The sequence below is a fragment of the Danio rerio genome, chromosome 5, assembly GCF_049306965.1.
Source record: "Danio rerio strain Tuebingen ecotype United States chromosome 5, GRCz12tu, whole genome shotgun sequence".
NCBI lineage: Eukaryota > Metazoa > Chordata > Actinopteri > Cypriniformes > Danionidae > Danio > Danio rerio.
The window spans coordinates 23,365,187-23,389,080 of NC_133180.1; the positions used below are offsets into that span (position 1 = coordinate 23,365,187).

Genomic DNA, 23,894 nt, shown 5'->3' on the forward strand with positions numbered 1-23,894 from the left:
ATATATCCCATCATGTTTACATAAAAATGAATGTCAAATTACAGAATCTAAATAACTTTAAAGGGATAGTTCACCAAAAAAATGAAAATATGCCCATTTACTCTCCCTTAAGTGGTTTCAAACCTTTGAGATTTTTTCTTCTTCTTGTGTTAAACACTAAAGAAGATATTTTGAAGAGAGCTTTAAACCTGAAACCATTGACCTTCAAAGTAGGAAAAACAACTATGAAAGTCAATGCTTACAGTTTCCAGCTTAAAAATTTAAAATATCCTCTTTATTATTCAACAGAAGATAGAAACTCATAAAGGTTTGAAGAGAGAATTTAAATTTGTGGGTGAACCATTAAGAATGAAATGTCTTTGTCATTTGGTAGTGTTTATATAACATTATTTGCAATATTATATGCTGTTTGATAATCATTATACATTCAGTGGCATAAAATATATCACAACAATTTCTGTGACTATATATTGCACAACAAAATATATCTATCATAACAGGCCTTTACACCATAACAAACAGCAACTTGTGATTTTTCTCATAAAAACTAATCTGTTTTTCAATCTCTCATAGGTAACATCTTTGTGGTGAGTCTTTCTGTGGCTGACCTGGTGGTGGCGCTATACCCCTACCCGTTAGCTCTGATCGCCATCTTTCACAATGACTGGACGATGGGCTCCCTGCACTGCCAGCTGAGTGGCTTTATAATGGGTCTGAGTGTGATCGGCTCAGTCTTCAACATCACAGCTATCGCCATCAACCGCTACTGCTACATCTGCCACAGTCTTCGCTACGACCGACTGTATTCACGCCGAAACACCTGTCTGTACCTGCTGCTCACCTGGATGCTCACTGCTTTAGCCACCGTCCCGAACTTCCTCGTAGGATCCTTAAAATATGACCCGCGGGTTTTTTCCTGCACCTTCACCCAGACAGCGAGCTCTTCTTATACAGTCTGTGTTGTTCTGATCCACTTCCTTGTCCCATTGGGTGTGGTTTCTTTCTGCTATCTGCGCATTTGGACGTTGGTGATCAGGGTTAAAGGACGCGTGCGGCCCAATCCAAAAGTCAGAGCGGCTGATTTGAGGAATTTCCTGACAATGTTTGTGGTGTTTGTGCTATTCGCCGTGTGCTGGGCACCTCTAAACTTCATTGGACTAGCGGTGGCCATTAACCCCGCAAAAGTGGCGCCCAATATCCCGGAGTGGTTGTTCGTTACCAGCTACTTCATGGCGTATTTCAACAGTTGTCTGAATGCTGTGGTTTACGGATTACTCAATCAGAACTTCAGACAAGAGTACAAACTAATTCTTCGTGCTCTTTGCACACCGAGAGCGCTGTTTACAGACAGTTCCAGGTATAACACTGAAGCCATTAAGAGTAAACAGTCGCCAGCGGGAACGAATAACAATGTGAAAGAAGCCAATGCGTATAAAGGCGGAGTGACACACACTCTATTCTAGTAGATCGCTTCTTGTTTACCGAACAACCATAATATTATGGTGCAAGGGGGCTAAAGGTGCACAAGGTAAAATAAATTTACATATATTTACATATAACATTACATTTCCAAACAACATACACCCATGGAGTCTCATGAAGTAGTAATGGGCTGTAAGGAGAGCAGTTGGGGGTTTAGTGCCTTGGTCTAGGGCAGGACTTCTCAATCTCGCTCCTAGAGGTCAGCTGTCCTGCAGATTTTAGTTCCAAACCTAATCAGACACACCTGGGCTAGCTAATCAAGCTCTTACTAGGCATTTTAGAAACATCCTTGTAGGTGTGTTGAGGCAAGTTGGAGCTAAAATCTGCGAGAAACCAGACCTCCAGGACTGAGTTTGAGAACCCCTGCTCTAGGGAATCACCTAAGCCGTGGTATTAAGGTTGATATTTATTCACCCTCCCCGCTAACAATCACTGCTGGTGCCGGCACTTGAACCTGTGACCTTTGGATCCCAAATCCAACTCTTTAAAGGCCATAGCCGCCCCAAAATACGTTTTTATTTTCTTCCAAACCACTACATGGCACAAGAAGTCGCCGCAGCAATTTTCTGCAATAGACCTGATGCATGGAGCATTTTTTAAGCTAGGCTAAAAGGTTCCTGTGAAAGATTAATGTGACTTCAGTTTAAATTCCATGAGGTTCTTTTAACAGCATTGATAGTGTAATACTTTATTATAATCAGTATATAATCAGTTAAATAGACCTAAACATTAATTTGGTTGTTCTACTATCCAGTACTTCTTGTCTGGTGTAACTTCCACTCTAAATGTAGTCTCAATCAGGCCATGGCGTTTTAGGCATGGGCAATGTGGGCAATCTCCCAGTGCAGCTCCACAGCCACCATCTCTCTTTTCCTTTCTCTCTTAAATATTTTACTCCCGCCCAACCACCCCACTCCATCACAAACACCTCCAATCCTACCCCTCATCCCCCACTCTACATCTCATAAATCACCCAAGGGCCATTGAAAGTAGAAATGCCACTGTGATCAGGCATTGTAGATCATTCATTTTCAACATAGCAGATCTTAAACACGCCAAGTTCATAAAGGCTGGCTTATTGTATTTAATAGTATCTGTGCATAAGCTCAGTTGAGCATGAGGAAAGTCTAGATGATCACTGGCATAATTTCCGATGACAACACAGTCAATTGATCTCTAGGTACAGTAGATGTATGTCTGTTTGAAGTTACTGCCAGCATTAAACCAGTCCTGTGATGTATTTCAACTGAAACAGGACTTTGAACAGACTGGGGTTTAAATTTAGCACTTATTCTCAACATCTCTTTAGCCCAGTTTATACTTAAGTTTACACTGAAAAAAGTGTTGCCTGCAGAACTGTTGCAAACAATTTATTTGTGTTGAATTTAAACAATCAAATTAAATTGAATAATGTTCAACTTAATGTGTTTGTTTAAATTCAACACAATTAAATTGTTTACAACCACTTAACATAATAAAATTGAGTAAATCCAAGGAATCATCTTTGAATAATTTTTTCAGTGTATTTTAATAAGAGAAGAAATAGGCAGTAACACAAAATAAAATACCCATGGAGGTCCTTTGCGGAACTCAATACTACATGTTAAACTCATGCACAACCGGTCTCTTCTTCTTCTTTTTGCCCACCAACCCGGGTCACAGCTATACCAAACTGGCCAATCACAGATCTTGCACTCCACATCATTTTTTTGTTCTGTGCAAAGGCTACACTGGATGATGCAGATGTATCAATTGGGCCTTGCTGCTCGTAAACTAATATTTGCAGAAAAGTGGTTAAAATATTCTGGCCAAGCCAAAAAACATACTTTAACTCTTTATATTTGGAGGCCCACAATTATAAATAGGCAGAAAATAATAAATCTTGTTTGATAAAAAAGCAAAATACAAACAAATACAATGAACAAAATGTATTTAATTTTAAACCTTAAATGCAGAAAACAAGGAAACTGCAAGAAAATGTAGCTAGGAATTTCTTTTTCACAATATCATTCATAAGCTGCAACTGAATTTTAGGGTAGTATGGTGGAGCAGTGGGTAGCACAATCGCCTCACAACAAGAAGGTTGCTGGTTCAAGCCCCGGCTGGGTCAGTTGGCATTTCTGTGTGGAGTTTGCATGTTCTCCCCGTGTTTGCATGGGTTTCCTCTGCATGCTCCGCATTCCCCCACAAGTCCATAAACATGTGGCATAGGTGAATGGGGTATGCTAAATTGTCCGTAGTGTATGTGTGTGATTGAGAGTTTATGGATGTTTCCCAGTGATGGGTTGTAGCTGGAAGGGCATCCACTGCATAAAATATATGCTGTATATGTTGGCGGTTCATTCCACTGTGGTGACCCCAGATTAATAAAGGGACTAAGCTGAAAAGAAAATGAATGAACTGAATTTTAACATTAAGAATTATATAATTTTTTTTGTGTCAATATTATTTTTATGATACATACAGAATTACGTTGCCCTCTTTGAATAATGTTGACCTGTTTAAATCCCTTGCAGTCATCTATGATCATTATTTACCTGTAAGCTATTTTAAAAACACACCAATATTTTAACACCAGTATTCTAATGGCTGGTAAAAAAAAATCTGTCACTGTCTGGAATGTGTGACTTCACTATGGAGATTATTATTATGAATTGTTTATCATTTGTAGTACCGCAGCATACAGTCTCAGCATAGCACAGTGTGTTGTTTTGCTTCACAGTTTTTCATCAGACATCAGACATCAGGGTGTGTTCACACTTGGCAGGTTTTGGTTAGATTAAAACTACTGGTGCCGTTCATTTAAATAAGTGCGAGCGCTTCCATCCAAATGCTGGTGCGCACCAAACAAGCAGAGACTGCAGAAACATCCAAATATGCTCAGAACAGCATGTCACAAGATACAACCATAAAAAATGAAATGCTCATGGCATACCTGTTTTTATCTTTTCATTCCACTTCAGTGCAGGCATTGAAGATCTTAATAGATCTATTTTGTCACATTTTATAAGCTATTCGTGACTTCTCTGATAAAAAAAGGCATCACACACTGGAAAAATGCTGCACACAATCGATTTGTGTTGGAAAGCATGAAGGAATTAAGTTAACTTAATAGTGTTCACAAATTTAAGGGGATTGGACATAAAACCATTAAGTTGTCCCAAAAAAACTCATTATTTTGTTAATTCATTCATTCATTTTTCTTTTGGCTTAGTCTCTATTTCAGAGGTCGCCACAGCGGAATGAAACGCCAACTATTCCAGCATATGTTTTATGCAGCAGATGCCCTTTCAGCTGCAACCCAGTACTGGGAAACACCCATACACACTCATTTGTACTTGATTTCACCAAGTAGGACATGTTCCTGGATTAACACCTATGTTGATCCTGAAACAACTTTCCAATCAGCCAATCATAATTAAGTGATGTGTTTACTGTTTATGTTAAGCTTTGGCTTATGGTTAGGTTTATGCACTTGATTATCCAACTATTATTCCCCTCTACTTTTTGAGAGTAATGTAGAGTTATGATTGGGTTTAGGGGTGGGGAATAAGTTTGGATTACATTTTCCAACAAAAATGATGTTCCATGATCAACATGGATGTTTATTTTGACTGCTATACCATCATAAAATAATGAAAATAACCCATCGAAAAAGGCTTTTAAGACCAAGCGGAATCCTCTGTTGGGTGTAGCCTTGGTGTGACTTCAGCTAATTAGTTTCGGCCAGTGCTAACAAATATTTTTCATGAGTCTAACTTCCAGCTGTGCAAGAAAACACACAATCTGACCTAAGACATGTCATCTTACGCCACTGTATTGCTTTTAAATAGAGATAATATGTGACAAGTAACTTTTATCCTAAATCTTTTAATTTTTTTTTTTTTTTATTGAAATGGCTAAATTCCATGAAATATTGAAAATGCTGGCCAGTTTGTTATTTGCCTAATAAATAACAATTTATGGAGGAAGAAACCTGCAAATACAATAAAAAAATGTATAAATAAATATCCCAATAAATAAATAAATGTAAGAAAAAGATCCACAAATTCCTGCATAAATTGATATATAAATAGTTAATAGTGCAGACAAATTCCACGAATTTTGGGGGAATTTGAAATTGCTAAACTGAAAGTTTATTTTCCCTCTTTTTAAACATTTATTTATTTCTTGAACGTAGTTCCGTATTTACTTTTTCTCAGGTCAACATGCTAATGAGAATGAATGAATAAATGTTCAACCTTCTTGCTGTTAGGCGATTGTGCTACCCATTGCGCTACCGTGACACATTTTCTAATGATTTATGATGTAATTAATGTGTATTTAAAAAAAAAAAAAAAATATATATATATATATATATATATATATATATATATATATATATATACATATTTTTCACAATTATTTTTTCTAAATTGTTAGGAAACATTTGGTGCATCAAACAGTGTGGTTATGATGACCATCAAACAATCCATTTCAGCTAATAATAGTGTTTAAAATGTCACTAAAATGCAGCCTTTAATCTCATAATTGAATAGAAAATGAGGCAATTGACTGCAAAAAGTTATCCCATTTTTGAGAAAAAAGAACCACCCTTTCAGCAGGCTAGCCACGGGCCTGGATGTTAATCCAGGATCGTATCGTACTTGGCAAAATCCTGACATGCCACACTCATACACTATGGCCAATTTAGTTCATCCATTTCATCTATAGTGCATGTCTTTGGACTGTGGGGTAAACTGGAGCACCTGGAGGAAACCCACATGCAAACTCCACAGTCAAATGCCAACTGGCCCAGCCGGGACTCAAACCAGCAACCTTCTTGCTGTGGGGCAACCGTACTAACCACTGAGCCACCGTGCCACCCAAGAATTTAGTTGTTTCAGCTTAATTTAAATAATTAGTTTGAACAAACAGCAAACCAGATTTTTTTTTTGTTTGAGTGCATGCACATGCTAGCATCTGTCTCCACAAAAAATAGGTCATAAAGAGTTCATGATGTTTTTCTCTAGAGTTTTGGTTTTAAAAATGAAACCAGGAGTAAATGTATCATATTTGGACCAAACCAAATTAAGCAAAGGAACCAAACTATACACGCAGGAGTGATAGCTAAATGATTTCAGTACTGCTTCCACAAAACATCTTGTTCTATCAACAAAAAGCACTTTTTCATTAAGGTGTGCCTTTATCCCCTTTGTACCCTATCATTTACTTCACTGTAGTCAATGTGAGGCTGTTAAACTGGTATTTTTTACAGAATGAGCTGCCGCCTGCCACTTCAGGTGTTTTGTTTCAGCTTGAGACTTGAGCTAACAAACTGAAAATAAGACTATTGCAGACTGTGTGCTCAAGAGGTCCTATAGAGATTGACTGATACCATGGCAACTAAAACTGAAAAAGACATCCTGATTCTCTGTGTGCTCTGGGTAAATTGTTTGTATATCGAGTTATAGGTGCTTTGTATATAAGGAAGTGTGTCTCCAATTAATTGACTGGAAATGTGTGTTTTTTTACAATAATATCAAAGGAAAATAAGACTGACACTCACATACACTGTAAAAAAATCCATTATTTTACTCTTTTTTTTTTTTTTCCCGTCAGCTGGAGTGCTGAATTATTTTTTTTTAAATAATGGCCGTTAAATTACAGACATTTATTGTAAAAGTAACGGATGTTAAATTACAGACATGTCCTTATATTGTAATTTCCGTGATATATCCAGCTGCAGACTTACTGACCCACACACATTTCATCACACACAATCCAGGACTAACGATCTAGACAGGGGCGAACCATATATGGTAAATAACCGATCAGGAGCATTATCGCCACCTACTGTATTTCACAAATATGGCGATCGAGACCGTCTGTGAACAGTATAGAGTTTGCCAATTCTGTCATTTTTTCATTATTATTTTGTAACTATTCTTTTAACTATTATTATTTTGTAACTATTATCTGTGCAGCTCTATTTCTTATACTATATAAATAAATATAATAAGTTAAAACAGTAATGACTATTATTTGATTAAGCAAATAAATACTATTCAATCACTAGAGTAATAAATGAGCTATATCACACAAGTAGCAGTGTGATGTGGCTGTATATCGGCACTGGTTGGCACGAGGCTGCAGGCTGGGTGCTTTAGCATCTCACCAGTAACGATATACAGCCACATCGCACTCCTACTCATGTGGTATTTCATTTATACAACAGTTCAATTGCATAATTGTGTATATAAAAAAGAAAATTGAGCTCAAGGAGTCTAAAAACTCTTTTGTATAAGGGACTACTTTCTTCTTAATTGGTTCCCCATTCGCCATATTTGTGAATACACTATTGTCTATTGTGTACACTATTCATTAACAATATATATATAAAAATATATTGATGATGAGGACCGAGAAGACATTAATAACATTAATATCCGTTTTAACCAATTATAGTTCACCCGTCTGCTGGATTGTGTGTGCTGAAACATGTGTGGGTCTGTGGATTTGCAGCTGGATATTATTAAAATTTCCAGTAAATTTCTTTAATTTACCGTTATTTTACGGCAAATGTTTGTGATTTACTTGTATTTTATGGCAAATGTCTGTAATTTAACGGCTGTTATTTTACGTATTTTCTGGCACGCAGCTGCCGAAAAAAACTGTAAAATTACCAAGGGTGTAGAATTAGCAAGGACAAAGGGTGTGTGTCCCCATCAATACCCACAGATTATTAAAATGTCCCCTCCAATAGTTTAATCACCTCCAAAATTAAAAAATGCTTTGTGGAAATTTTCCAGTCAGGCTTATACTGTGCATGACTCCGGTGAGAGATGGACATAAGCAGCCATGTCCACCATAATAGTAACCATGAATGTGCAATTAGTAAAAGATTTGAGTTTGGCCTCCATACGATTATAGAAAAACAACAGTCAAATTAGGTCTCCACCAATATCAAAAGCAAATCTACAACAGCTTTTATTACAGTGTAGTCACACACAAAACACACTCTTTTAATGTAGATAAACTGGTGTGTTTTTACTTTTACATCAAAAAATTATTTCAGTGAACTCTTTTTGATATCGACTTCATGTTCTGTGTTTCCCTACAACCTGAGAGGGCATTTCCAATCTGAGTGGTCTGCATGCAGTGGTGCTGAGAACTAAACTATGCCTTTTATCTCTCTCTGTAGTCCTGTCTTTCTTCTACAGCCTCCATTAGTCTAACCATCATATGTCAGTAATACTTTACTCTCTCCCCCTGATGACTTACCTTCATTCTCTCTGCACACGCCACACACTCTTGCACTTATCCTTGAGGGATATTTATCGTTTCTCAGACACACAAAAAAAAGCGCTGGCTGAAAGGGGCAGATGATGACGACCCGCCGCAATCTTCTCCGGAGCAGTAATTTCCCAGCGAGCGGCTGGAAGTATTAACCCTGATGCTCTGGCACTGCCAGATTCACCATAGACATGGAGAGGCATGAACATCAGTGTGTTATCAAGCAGTAAAAAGCATACAGTACTGAGGCTTTTAGAGGCTCACAGAGCAGACAATACACTCATTTGCAGAAAAGCATTTGAGTTACAGTATGTACAGTTGAAGTTAAAATTATTCACCCACCTGTGATTTTTCTTTACTTGTTGAAATATTTCCCAAATAATGTTTAACAGCGCAAGGAATTTTTCACAGTATTTATTTACTACAATATTTTTTTCTTCTGAAGAAAGTTTGATTTGTTTTATTTCAGCTAGAATGAAAGCAGTTTTGGATTTGTTATAACTAGGCCCACACGGAATCTGCGTGCGCAGAATTCTGCAGATTTTCCGCAAATTTTCCGCAGAATTGCGCAGATTTCTGCATATTTTTAGCCCATCATTAATTCTGTTTATTGACTTGAGTAAATGTATAAATCTGAATTTATTCAGTTTTTATTCAGTAATTTATTACTTTTTATTTCATATATTAAGGTTTTAGTTATGATACTCCTCTATACTCCCAAAAAAATTCCTCAGAAATCCGCAGATTTTTACCAAAAATCTCAGCAGAAACAGCAAAAAACATCTGCAGATTCCGTCTGGCCCTGGTTATAACACATTTTAAGGTCAATCCCAGCAGTGATATGTCATAAGACGTAAATATTAAGTCAGATTTACAATGCCAGCATCTAAGGACAATGTTTGTTATTGTGACGTCCAATAACGAAGTGAAATGACGATGATATTTTGTTGATTTTGGGTTCGGTTGGAAAGTGACCAAAATCCAATGTTGAGCCAACATCATGAGCCAACGTCATATAGACCTCAAATATTGACATTTACTCATTAGGTATGGCAACCAAAATAGACGTCATTTTGGTAACGTCCACACAACTTCAAGGTGTAACATCAAATTCTGATAAAATTCTAAAAGTAACTAGAATGCAACGTCTATTTGATGTTAGAGACTGATGACAGTGTGACGTTGGGTTCTGACGTCAACCTGATTTTCAATTCCAAACAAAATGCAACGTCCCAAAACATTAGGATAGATTGTCAATCTGACCTCGTGTTGACGTCCTGTGCCTGTTGGGATATTATTAGCATTTTTTCAGCTGTCTACATTGTATAACAGCTGTACACTGTTATACAATGACTTACCTAATTACTCTAACTTGCCTAGTTAACCTAACTAACCTTTCAATTTCTTTTTAGGCTGAATACTAGCATGCTAAAAAATGTCTAGTAAAATAATATGTACTGTCATCATGGCAAACATAAAATAAATCAGTTTTTAGAAATTAGTTTCAAATTATTATGGTCAGAAATGTGTTGAAAAAATCTTTCTGTTGAACAGAAATTGGAGGAAAATATACGGGGGGACAATTATTCAGAAGGGCTAATAGTTCTGACTTCAACTGTATTGAACAGGGGTGTCCAAACTGTGTCCTGGAGGACCGGTGTCCTGCATATTTTAGTTGTAACCCCATTTAAACACACCTGAACCAACTAATCAAGCTAGGTATACTAGTAAATTCCAGGGAGGTGTGCTGAAGGAAGCTGGAGCTCAACTATGCAGGACACCGGCCCTCCAGGACCAAGTTTGGACACCCCTGGTATAGAAGGTTTCCATTTACGTCAAGATTTGGTCAGTTACCTGTAACTACAGCCAGGGGCGGATTTAACCAATGAGGAAGATAAGCGGCTGCTTAGGGCCCCAGGAAATCTAAGGGCCCACAAATAAATACCTAGAAGTATAAATTATACCTATAAATAATATATAACATCCTTTTCTATCATTCTTTTTATGATGAGGGACTAAAAAAAATTTTTATTACATCTGTGCAAATGTGTCTCCCACTCAATAATGGAGTAGTCCAGCAGTCAAATTAGGAAAATATTTAGTTTTAAATACTTTATATATAATTTTTAGTTTAAAATGTTTCACAAGATGCTTTGGAGTGATTGAGTATTAATTAATTAAAGTACAAAAGGTGTATTTTAGAACTTTTGGGCCCCATGCATGGCTGGAATTGCTTAGGGCCCCCAAAACACTAAAACTGCCGCCTGAGTACAGCCATACTGTCAACACTCCAATGACATGGATTGGACAGTTTATGTATTTCTGAATACATTTTTCTTTCTGAATAAGAATGAGGAAGCTGTTAAATCATATAGAGAATGACTTAAAAAGCAGTAAAGCTTGCAATATTTTGACAAACTGCGTTTGGATAGGTGGTTAAAGATACATATGAGTTGTATTATTTTAAGATATAAGCCTACTATTTCACTTACTTGAATGGACATGATTAAAAACAAATATAAATGTTGTACAGATTTCAGTCAATGGTGTTAAAGACAGCAAAATGTAGTGCCTGTAATGCTAATTAAGTTCATATTTTGGATGAAATATATTTCACAAAGAACATTCAAACTCATTTGTTGTATTTCTTCAAAATTAAGTTAATTGGCCTTCTTAAAAAAATGATTCAACTTATAATTGATTCTCTTCTGGACTTTACCTTTGGTGGCCTTTCCGTCAGTGGGAAAATGTAATTGCTTTTATTTTATGCAGATTATAGGCAAAGGAAAAAATGTGTTTTCACTGTGATGTCATGAAATGGAAACGTGATAAGTTATTTGCTTTTTTTATTGCAAAAAAAAAAAACAAGTGTTTGCATGTTATAATGTGATTGTTGGAAATGTTTTACAGAAGATGGAAAATATAATTCAATTTTATTTGGGAAATGTCATATATATATATATATATATATATATATATATATATATATATATATATATATATATATATATATATATATATATATATATATATATATATATATAAAGCAAAATGTACAAAGAGATTTTCCACTGTTCCAGTTTATTTATTTCTATTAATTAAATTATTACTGTATTTTTTTTACTTTAGTCTCAGTTCAAAATAATAAAACCTATTGAGACATATTTGCTTTTCATTCATTCATTCATTTTCCTTCGGCTTAGTCCTTACTTATCAGAGGTCGCCACTGCGGAATGAACCGCCAACTATTCCCGCATATGTTTTACACAGCGGATGCCCTTCCAGTAATGACAAAACTTTGCTTTTAAAATAGATTTTCTTTTTTAGATTGATGATAAAAAAGTTTGATATATTTCATACAATAAAATATGTTTGTGTTCGTATTTATTTTGCTTTAGAAAATTGGAAAAAAAATAGAAAAGAAAGAAAAAGAAATAACACAACAGAATTAGTTTTAAGTGGACAATCCAATTAAAAACCTAGTCACCCAAATTCAGTCCTTTTTTCTCAAGATGTGTTTTTTCATGTTGGCTCTAAGATCAAAAATGTCTTCAATTAAAATAATTGTGTCCTACAAAAATAAAGTCCAATATATCTTCAAATAAAATGTAGTAAAATATTTGACAACCATCCCAGGCTTTCTGTTAATTAAGAGGGAAGAGAGACAAAAATCTCATATTTCTAGAAATTACAGAAGGAAATGAGGTCATCATCTACATACTTCATTCATTCAATTATTCTCCTTTGGCTTAGTCCCTGTACTCATCAGGGGTCGCCACAGCAGAATTACCCACCAATATATCCAGCATATGTTTTACATAGCAGATACCCTATCAGCTGCAACCCAGCACTGGGAAATACCCATGCACTCTCACATTCACACACACACACTCGATATGGCCAATTTAGCTTATGCAGTTCACCTACAGCGCATCTCTTTGGATTGTGGGGGAAACTGGAGCACACAGAGGAAACCCACATGAAAACGGGGAGCAAACACCACACAAAAATGCCAACTGGTCCAGTCGGGACTCGAACCAGCAACTCTCTTGCTGTGAGACGACAGTGCTAACCACTGAGCCACCATATCGTTGTCATCATCTACAGGTACTTACTAGACCTATAATCTATCTGTCCTTTACCACATTTACATTTTAAAGTATGACAACTTGTACTGAACTTTTACTGTAATGTGCTTACATTTAACACTAGCAGTACAAAAACAGTTTTAGTGCTAACTATTGAATAAAATGAGCATGTTTTCTTTGTCTTCAACTACAGCAGCAGATTACTTTGAATACAGTATTATACTGCAAATGTCTGATATGCAGTAAGTTACTGTAAATGTTTGAAAATCACCCACAATCCAGTGCACGTTTGTATCTTTTTAAGTAGGACATACTTTAGGCTACTTCGTGGTGCTCTCTCTATCTCTCTCTCTCTCTCTGTTTAAATGTACAATAATAAAATAGTATGCTAATACTTACTGTGAAAGGTGATATGAACTGAATATCAAACTGTTCATATGAAGACAATATCCAGTCGTGTATGAGATCCAGAACATTATAAGGTTCTGAGAGTCTTTAATCAGTTCGCCGCCTGCACTGCTCGAGCGGCGCCCTCTAGCGGACATGCGCAAACACTGACAGACACTACTGCTGTCATGACCATACAGATCATGTGACAAAGACCCGGAAGCGCGAATAATTCAAGATGTCGCAGCACTGAATAACAAGGGATTGAGTTCCAACGGTTTTCTTATTTTGGTCGATGAAAAAAAACACAAAATGCAAAATTACGACAAGAAAGAGGTGGGCTCAGTGCCCGGAGCCATGCCTGATTTCAGAGGGTAAGATAACCTGCATCGTATGCCTATTTCACATAAGTTAATTCTGCTCAAACTGCACGTGACCTCGTATCAAAATCACAATCAATAAACACATGAAATTTAGCGGATTCAAATCAACTAGACACCTTTACACATATTTAACATGAAGTGTACATGATAGTACACTTGATTTCGTTTAATATTCAGATTTCCAGTCGTACTTAGACTAATCTCTCCATGTCCTCTTTCTTCCTCTTTCTTCATTCAGGAATGACGGGTCTCTTGTCTCTGTGCTCAAGACTCTACTGTTTTTCACTATTCTGATGATAACTCTACCCATCGGACTGTATTTTACATCAAAGTCCCTTCTCTTTGAAGGTATTTCGCTTTAAAGGCAGATCAGCCATGTATTTACCTAACGTTATTTAAATATTTATAACAACTCTGATGATCTCATTATTATTGGCTCCATTGTGCTCAGTACTGTATATTTATACTGTCCACATCACAGCCCATTGCTAAATATCTGTGCCGTGCTGCATTGCAAGTCAGTATATTAAATTTGTCAGGAGGTTGTGATGGTGTTAGTGAGGCACATTCGAGTGGAATGACATTTCCTCTGCTGCCAACTCTCAAGACAAACTCAACCAGTTTCAAAAACAGGCACATTATATTTAGGTGATCTAATGTCATTGCTACAATCTGTTATCAAATTAGCTTGATAAGTAAATTAGCCTATCTATACAAAAAAAAAAAAGAAAAAAAAAGTGAAGCTCAATCAGCTAGCTAGCTATTGTAGCTGGTTCATGTTCAGTTTAGTTTGCACCAGGTTTTAGCTACTGTAAAGGCAGTTTTTTCTTTAATCAGTCATTGTTGCTTTGGTATCTTAAAACATTATTGCACATTGAACAGTTAGTATTGCACAAAAGCAATAGTTGAGGGGATGAAGCTTTGATTTTCAAGCTATCCTGGTTAAATTTGGCCCTCAATCAGTTGCATGAAAACAGGCCAAATTAGGTTACTACAGCAGTTTGTTCATTGCTGCTAGCCTGCTCCGGAGCAAGATTTATCTGCTACTTTCACAGTCAAATGAATTAGAAATTATTTTATTTATGTTCATATATTGCCATTTCAGATTTCTGTATAAGGGAGCGATATATTGTTTTATATATACTGTGTGTGTGTGTGTGTGTGTGTGTGTGTGTGTATATAAATATTCATTTATTATTTATTGTATGTAGTTTTAAAATTAAATGATTACTCCAATCATTATCACTTTTATTACTATTATCATTAATAACATTAATAATACAAATAAATAATAATAAAATTAATATTAAAGTGATTTCTGAAGGATCATTTGACTGAAGATTGGAGTGATGAAGCTGAAAATTCCTCTTTAAATCACAAATAAATCATGAATAGTTTTGAACGTTATTTTATAGAGCAACAACATTTCACAATTTTACAAATTTTACTGTATTTTTGATAAAATAAATGCAGCCTTGGTGAGCAGGAGAAGCTTATTTTAAAACATTTCAAAATCATGCGGACCCCAATCTTTTGACTTGTAGTGTGTATTTTTTTTTTCTTAAAAAAAGCAGGAATCTCACTCCAACTATAATGACAGCAGGCATGGGCCAGTATAAGAATTCTGACCGTTTGATAACCTTGAATAAAAAATCATGGTTTCCTGGTTTTGTGATTACTGCTCTAAAATATGTTCTTTTTAAATGTCTGGGTATAATACAAAGACTTTTTTTCCACTGAATACGATATATTTTATTTTAGGAAATTTTTAAAATATTTTGGCCTAGTAGCTTTTGATGAAGAAGTTCCTTTTCTGCTGGAGATACTGTTGTCCTAAAAAACTAAATAAAATAGTTGTGAAAAACCTGTATAATATATATATATATATATATATATATATATATATATATATATATATATATATATATATATATATATATATATAACAGAAAACGTTGGCGGTTTTAAAACCTTGACTTTTCCAATCTGCAAACTTGCAGCAAAGAGAGCAAACTTTGTTGCTCTCGCCATCTTCATGTGAACGTACAGTAAGAGTGCAAAAGAGTTTTTTTTTTTTATGAGTGAGAGAGCGAGAGTGTGTTTCCACAAGTGGTTTGTCAAGCCCACTCACCTGATTTAGGTAACAGGTTGTCAGAAGTTATTTTGTTACACAAGGCACGTGATTTTAAAAATGTATACGAGTAGATCATTGCATGAGTCATGCAGTTTCCTATCAAATTTGTCAGTTTTGATTTTATAGTGACGTTAAAGGGACACTTCAGTTTAAAGGTTCTGTTAATTTACCACTCTCAGGCTATTAAATATGTGTTCCTTTTTTCTTTCAGCAGATTTTATGAATCGCCAAAGATTTCTGTTAGAAAACGACTTTACTCTTGGGTAGCCTAAGAATGTTTTTTGTGAGAATTGTCCTTTTGAAGTTAGGGTTTGGGATTTTTCAGAGAAAAATAGTTTTGAAAGCATAAGATCCCACCTTTTAGAAAATCTCCTCAAAATCCATGCTTCCTCCAAAACAAACGAATGATTACAGCCAAACCAGACCAGACTGTAAACAACACAGACAGAGAGAGACCGATAAGCCCAAATCTTGTTTACTCTTGAGGAATCATTACAGTACAAAGCTTGTTGTTGGTTCAGGAGGAAAATTACTCTCCTGTTTGCCTTCCATTCTCCCTCAGTCTGAGTAATGGGAATAGAGCTGTGAAGAAAGATTGATTCTGAGATTTTCAAAATGCATGGCCATTCTCTATTGAATTGAATCTAGGTGAGTAGTAAACATCCACTCAAGTGCTCATGAGGATGTGCTTGACCATTTAGTCATGCAAGTTGGTTTTCACAAGATTACTGTAAACACGACTCACTATGAAAACTCTTATGATTCAATTAAAACTTTTCTAACTTTATTAAAAGTTCAAGACACCCTGGGAGACTTTTTTTTTTTTTTTTTAGATTTTAACAGATTTGTGTGCCTTGAGCATCAGTTAAGACAAGATTAGCACATGTCAGCTTTAATTGTGGGGAAAACTGGTTAATTTTGAGCTTTTGTCAGCTAATTTCATCTTCCGGGTTTAAAATAGTTATTGGGGCGGGATCAAAATCAGTGACGTAGCGCGAATCTGCTAGTGGAGTGATGATGTGTCAGTTTCCCATTATTATTCTTATCTGAGATCCTATGAAAAGACCCTGCTTCTTAATTATTCATGACTGCACATGCTTTCCAAAGGCAAGGCAGACCTGCCAAGCTGTGATACCCAAATGACTGGGTGAGATCATGTCTGCGTAACGTGCTGTGTTAACGCGAGACTCTTATCGCGCGATTAAAAAATATCCGTTAATCTATTCTGAAAGTTGGTTTGGGAGCTGGGTCTATTCTAAGCAAGCTATGATGACTTTCACCTTGATATTTTAGTGCGGATGTATACCTGACCGGTGAGCCGTCTGACAAAAAAGTGCCTTCTTGAATCAAATCAGCAGGATGCCTGACTTTAACTGCAGTTCGGCAGTTTCACTTCAACTCATGAACATTTCATTCATGCCCCCGTGACAAACTGGGGTATTAGACGCAAATAAAGAGTAAGGACTGGTGTGAGTGTTATGGAATTTAACAATGCAAAAAATAGTTTATCACGGTGTTTACTTCAATAATGCCACTACTATATGCATAATCCACATGTCTTAATTCCACATGTGTTTAGTTCAGTTATGACTTTAGTCAGATTAAGGTGATCAGAAATCGCTGTTTTGAGCTTATGTAGAATTTCGGATGCCTGTAACCATTGATTTCCATAGTATTTTTCCACAGCTTCTTTCAAATATCTTATTGTGTTCAGGGAAAAAAGAAAGAAAAGTGGTTTGGAATCATTTTAGGGTGATGTCTTTAACTTGGCGATCGCCATCAGACTGTAAAGAGATTTTTAACAAACATAACGCACAGTTCCTCTTACAGTAAGACACATTCTACTGGACTGTCCTGCCTTCTATGATTCCAGAAGATGCTTTTATGAAGTAAACTCTCTGAAGGACATTTTTGGCGAAGTGACACAAGGAAAAAATGTTACATTAGTGCTAAAAATCCTTTTTAATTTATGTATTAATTTGTTTGTTTGTTTATATTAGTTGTATATTTATTATTGAAATGGTCTTTCCATGAAAATAGCTTTAGTTGCTGACATGGCATTAAATAAAAGATACATTACAACAAACATTACTCCAAAATATTTTAGAACTAAATTACGTACACTGTAAAAATATCCGTAAATTAGCAGTTTTCCGTATTTTGTGATTAGTGTTTTTATTTTTCCTGGTTTATTTATGCTTTGAATTGCATTATGGGAGTTTAATCTTTCAATTATTAACTTTGAAAACCTTGAAAAAAGGTGACTTTTATTAAGAGTTATTTAATAGCTTATGATATAATGATATGTTGTGTGTGTTAGTGTTGTATATTACAGTACAAAAACCTTGTAGTCAACTGCCTGTAAATTTTACAGACTTATTTCTTTATATATTGGATACATTATATTCTTTCAGACTACTAAAATGTCAATAAAAGTCACTTTGTTAAACTGTAGAGTTTAATTTTCAACATCAAAAGTCAACCAAGCAAGAATTTATATCCCATTATGCAATTCACAACCTTAAATAAACACTTGTGAATTACAAAATACGGGAGCTGTTGATTAACAGATATTTTGACAGAGTACTCCTGTCTTTAGGTGCAGTGTTTTTGATTTGCTTTAGTAATCATTGATCATTCTTGCTTATTTCTGTCTTCGCAGCCACTTTGGGCTACTCCAGCAATGACAGCTACTTCTACGCTGCCATCCTCGCTGTGCTTGCCGTCCATGTGGTTCTGGCGCTCTTCGTTTATGTGGCATGGAATGAGGGATCCCGCCAATGGAGAGAGGGAAAACAGGATTAACCTTAAAACTGGAAGGGAGATGGAAAAACACACAAGAACCAGAATGTCCCACTGGAAGCATTTTGTAGGTGTGTTTTTAATTTTCTCCTCCATAACTCAGAGGGAAGACGCCCCGATTTCTCCTTCATCTCATGGTATGGTGGAGGCGAAGGCTGGAAGTTGCTGAGAGAGGTGTTAATCTGTGTGTTTGTGCTGGGCTTATGTAGGGCAGAAGAGAGGACGTGCTGTATTTACGAATGTTCATTGTTCCTGCAGTGTCGTTTTTTTCTGCCCCATTTCAGCCATCTCTGATTCAACTACCACATTCACACCTTAGGATTTCTGTAAGATTTCCACGTCTTCCCTTGTGTTTTTTTTTTTACACAAACATAGTGTGTAAGTAGTATGTGTCAGTGTGAAGATGAATCATTGGTGTTTGTTTTTGTGTCAATTAAAGCTGATCTCTGAAACATTAGTTTTCTTCATTCTTACTGGAAACTCATGCCCTTGATGCCCAAAGAGAATTGCATGTCTTTTAAGACTGTTTATAATTTATAGATCTCGACTGTTAGACTGTTGTTTGGCTAATATGTTGTGTGGTGTTTGTTTTGGATCAATGTAGCCAATAAATTACTGTTTCATCTGCCTTTTAAAACCTTTTTCTTTGTGACTTTTTGGATATTATGACCAGAAATTACATTCATCATGGTTCTATTCATACATTTTATTTTATCAAAAATTTTTTACATTTAACCATATGTTCAAACACGCTATGTGTCTTGAGATTTGCAGTGATAAGCAATTGGGCTGTGTGCACTAGACGTAACGCAACAGAGATGTAAATACAGCTATTCAGAAGCACATAATATTGTACTCACTGCATGCACTCCAACAAAATGGTAAGGTTTATAATCCCATTAATACAAATTAAACCTCTTTAACATTATTAAATGTGAATGCTGAATCACTGATATGTTTTGGTTTACACTAAATCACAGTTCTCAAGTTCCATTTCAAATGGTTTATTTTATTTTCAAGATCTGAGCTAAACTATCTGCTGCTGTTTTCAATACACTGTAAGAAAAATCTATTATTTTACTCCATTTAAATCCATTATTTAACGGACCTTAAATTACAGAAATTTACCACAAAATAACGGACCTTAAATTACAGAAATTTACCGTAAAGTAACAGACCTTATATTTCAGAAATTTACTGTAAAATAACAGACATTAAATTGCAGAAATTTACCATAAAATAACAGTGCTTAAATTACAGAAATTTACCACAAAATAACGGACCTAAAATTACAGAAATTTACAGTAAAGTAACAGATATTAAAATTCAGAAATTTTACATTTGTTATTTTACTGGAAATTCCTGTAATTTAACGGCGGTTATTTAACTTTTTTTTTTTTTAAACGCACCCCAACCGTAAAGTTGTGCTTTTTTTTTTTACAGTGTAGTATGGCAATAAATGTAATGTGAAATGGCATCCAGACTCACATTATTAGCTTTCACAGTAAATAAAGCACATGAGGTGTACCTGAGGGGATCATGGTCAGTTTATCCAGTTGTTCACCTGTGAGAAATAGAAGATAAAATATAATTTCTAAAATATAATTTCAGACGTTGGTTAGAAACTCCTCTTAATATAGAAAATATTCCTTCTATAACATGCTTTTATTTGGAACACGACTTAAATCAGCCTTTGTTGATGTCTCAATCTGGCAACCTGCTCTTGCATGTTTTGAACCAGGAGTATAATACCTAGTTTAACCACTGGGCGTCGACTTACAAACTGCACCTTCAATAAAAAAAGAACTAATTTATTATAATTTATATTCAGCTTAAAGTGCAGTTTACAGGCTTATCTAGGTTAATTGGGCAAGTTTGGTTAGTTAATTAGGCTCTGTATATGATTAAGGAGGCAAAAAAAGTGGCTGCCCTCTTAAGCATCACTTGGGAAATATTCGAAAAAGAAATATTGTTTAATCATTTTGCTGTAACTGTAGTTCCCATGTTTACAAGCTAGTAAGAAAGCTATGTGGGTTTACTATATGTTTGCTGGTACATTTTCCTTGCTCTGTTAAACATCATTTGGGAAATATTTAAAAAAGAAAAAACAATTCAATGGGGGGCTAATAATTCTGACATCAACTGTATATAAGGTGAGTTTTTATAAATTTGACCAAACTTGGGTAGAAATTCATAGTATACTACACCGTATTCATAAAATCCTTAATATATGAACAACTGGCATGAATATGGAGTCTTCAAACAGCATATTACTGTGAAGTGATAAAGGTTATTGTGAGTCATAAATATTGAGAACCACTATATATAGTGTATTGTGTATATATAGTATCACAAAGCTGTCAGCAGTTTTGGCTTTAGATTAATATAAACATCTCCAGAGATTCCTGTGCCGCAATGGAGAACTGGTGACTCAGCTGTATCATTATCCAGTGAAAGAAGATATGGGGGAAATAACTGAAGAATCGGAGCAGTAAAACCTTCAGAATAAAGCAGGATATCCATTTCATGTGATGTGGCTCATTTTATATAAACAAAACGGCTCTTTGAACCGCTGAGACAGGCTGTGTCAACTTACATCAGATCGCTAAGGCCAAAGATGGCTTTTGGTTTTTAATGAGTTCATGAATGGGTTCTGGTCGGGATGAATTCTCACTGTGCAAGTTTTTCATTTGTAATGGAAGGAATGAAGGCTTTTACACGCCATCTGTTCGCGCAGATTGAGCCAGAAAATAAGAGATTGAGGAACAGAGGAAGGGAAAAAACAGTGAGTTCAATGTCTTGAGGGGTGAAGCTGGAAAGGGAAAGCAGCGAAACATCCATGCGGAAATATTGAGAGCATGTCTGGGAGGAACAGGAAGAGTAGAAAAGGAGAATTATGCGAATTTCCTGGTTTTCTCTATGACGACGCTGACATTTTCTTTTCTACAACATTGACTCCATTCCTGTTCATCAGCAAAACACTACCTACTACTGTACTTCAAATAAGAGGACATTAGAGGTTTGTGTTAAAGCAATACAGCATGAGACGCTATGTAATATGAATAGACATAGCTAAAAGCATAGTTGGACTCAGTGTTTGAAATACTGTTTATATTCTTCAATCAGTAGCTAATTGACAACAGGTGCAACCACATAATAAAAGAATTACGCCCCATTTTCACCCCATTAAAGCAACAGGGTTATTTTAGCATCACTGAGTGAGTGACGTACAGTATATATTTAGCTTAATATTTTGTTGTCTTGTTGTCAGTTTTATTAGGTTTTAAATATTTATAATTCTGTCATGACACTTCTCAGAGATTTAGTATAGTAATGAATATATGTACACTTAACAGCCACATTGTTACAAGTACCCTTTTGCCTTCAGAACTGCCTCAATCCTCTGTGGCATAGATTCTACCAGGTACTGAAAAAATTCCTCAGAGATTTTGCTCCATATTGACATGATAGCATCACCCAGTTGCTACAGATTTGTCGGCCGCACATCCATGATGTGAATCTCCTGTTCCACCACATCCCAAAGGTGCTCTATTGGATTGAGATCTGGTGACTGCGAAGGCCATTTAAGTACAGTGAACTCATTGTTATGTTCAAGAAAACACTCTGAGATGATTAGTGCTGGAAGACATCAGACAATGGGTACTTTGTACATGGTCATGGTCCGCTACAATACTCAGGTAGGCTGTGGCGTGTGCCAAGAAAGTATCCCCCACACCATTAAACTAATACCACCAGCCTAAACTGTTGATACAAACCCTGATGGATCCATGCTTTCATGTTGTTTACGCTAAATTCTGACTCTACCATTCAAAAGTCTCAGTAGAAATAGAGACTCATCAGACCAGGCATCATTTTTCCAATCTTCTATGGTCTAATTTTGTTGTGCCGGTGTGAATTGTAGCCTCAGTTTTCTGTTCTTATCTTATTCTGCTGCTTTAGCCCATCTGCCTCAAGGTTCTGTGTGTTGGGTGTTCAGAGATGCTCTTCTGCATACTTCGGTTGTAACACGAAGTTATTTGAGTTACTGTTGCCTTACTATCAGATGGAACCAGTCATTCCCCTCTGATCTCTGGCATCAACAAGGCATTTGCTCCCACAGAAATTCTGCTCTGATATTTTCTCTTTTTCTGACCCATCTCTTTAAACCTTTAAACCAATAATCAGTAATTTTCAAAGTCACTAAAAAACCTTTCTTCATCCATTCTGATGCTTAGTTTGAACTGCACCAGATTGTCTTGACCATGTCTACATGCCTAAATGCATTGAGTTGCTGCCATGTGATTGGCTAACTAGAAATTTGTGTAAATGAGCAGTTGGACAGGTGTACCTAATAAAGCGTCCGGTGAGTGTATATAGCATGTGATGTGTTCGGTCTTGGTGACACAGGTGGAGTTGGGGTGGAAGAAGGTCTTCAAAAATATGCTGCAACTTTAAGCTGAGTCACTGCACTTTTGGCCTCATAGACTTTCATTCATATACAAGCGAATGCGGTAGACTGGAAATGCAAGCTTTTGCGACAAGTTTTGCATGTCGCTGCATTCCATAGTTGTAACCTGCAAAATCACATCCTGAGACTGCGTAAGACTGATTGAAGATTAAAACTTGACCTCTCTGTACAGAAATTTAAAATATGGAGCAATCGCTCGCTTTATCAACTAACTGTTTTCACCCGCCCCTTTTCAAATCAAATCAAATCAGGCCTTTATTTGTCACATACACTTCCGTATAGTGAAATTGAACCCTCCCGATCGTACACAAACATCACAATTTTCAGGGGAAGACAGGTCACAGGAGGTAGCATTTAGAAAGGGAAGTAAGATACATCTGGAGAGTTATTAGGCTAAAAAAACATACCCTCTAACCTTGCTCTTGAGTTAGAGCAGGGTAAAAACAGGTTGAAAAAAAAAACAGCCCAATCTAGCATAAAAGCACACAGATAAGACACAACATTGACACGGGATGGGAACAGGGGATATGGATACAGTCCGATTAGGGCTGGCAGCCAACTGGTCCTGCAGCCATGGAGGTGCTGGTCGCAGACCCACCCACTCCTCTCGTGGTTAAAATTACACAAAGGCATTTGGATGAGGGGATGTAGTCGCAGTGCGAAAGAATTTCAAGCACAAACTCTAGTGTGATCGCGGCTTTACAGTGTAGAACAACACGGAGCATTTAGAATGTGGAGGAGCAAACTTATTGGCTGCTGAGGTGACAGCAAGCTATCTCCTGTGCCATGTAGGTAATGATGTAGGAACGGATTAGGTGATCTATTAGCCTGCGTGCATAGAGTTTCATGACAGAACTTTGTATATTGTTTTCATG

General features: G+C 36.2%; 2 protein-coding genes across 2 annotated transcripts in view; both read left to right on the forward strand.

Annotated features, from left to right (window-relative positions):
* Nucleotides 1-1,463, forward strand: part of mtnr1c (melatonin receptor 1C) — a 34,985-nt gene extending 33,522 nt beyond the window's left edge. Inside the window, 1 exon segment of the mRNA NM_001161484.1 lies at nucleotides 574-1,463. Within this exon segment, the coding sequence (NP_001154956.1) occupies nucleotides 574-1,463 (890 nt within the window).
* An 11,972-nt stretch (nucleotides 1,464-13,435) lies between these two features.
* Nucleotides 13,436-19,190, forward strand: vma21 (vacuolar ATPase assembly factor VMA21). The gene is given in 3 exon segments (NM_001202424.1): nucleotides 13,436-13,606; nucleotides 13,854-13,963; nucleotides 18,412-19,190. Coding segments are annotated over 3 exon segments (315 nt in total). The 5' UTR covers nucleotides 13,436-13,544; the 3' UTR covers nucleotides 18,555-19,190.
* The last annotated feature ends 4,704 nt before the right edge of the window (nucleotides 19,191-23,894 follow it).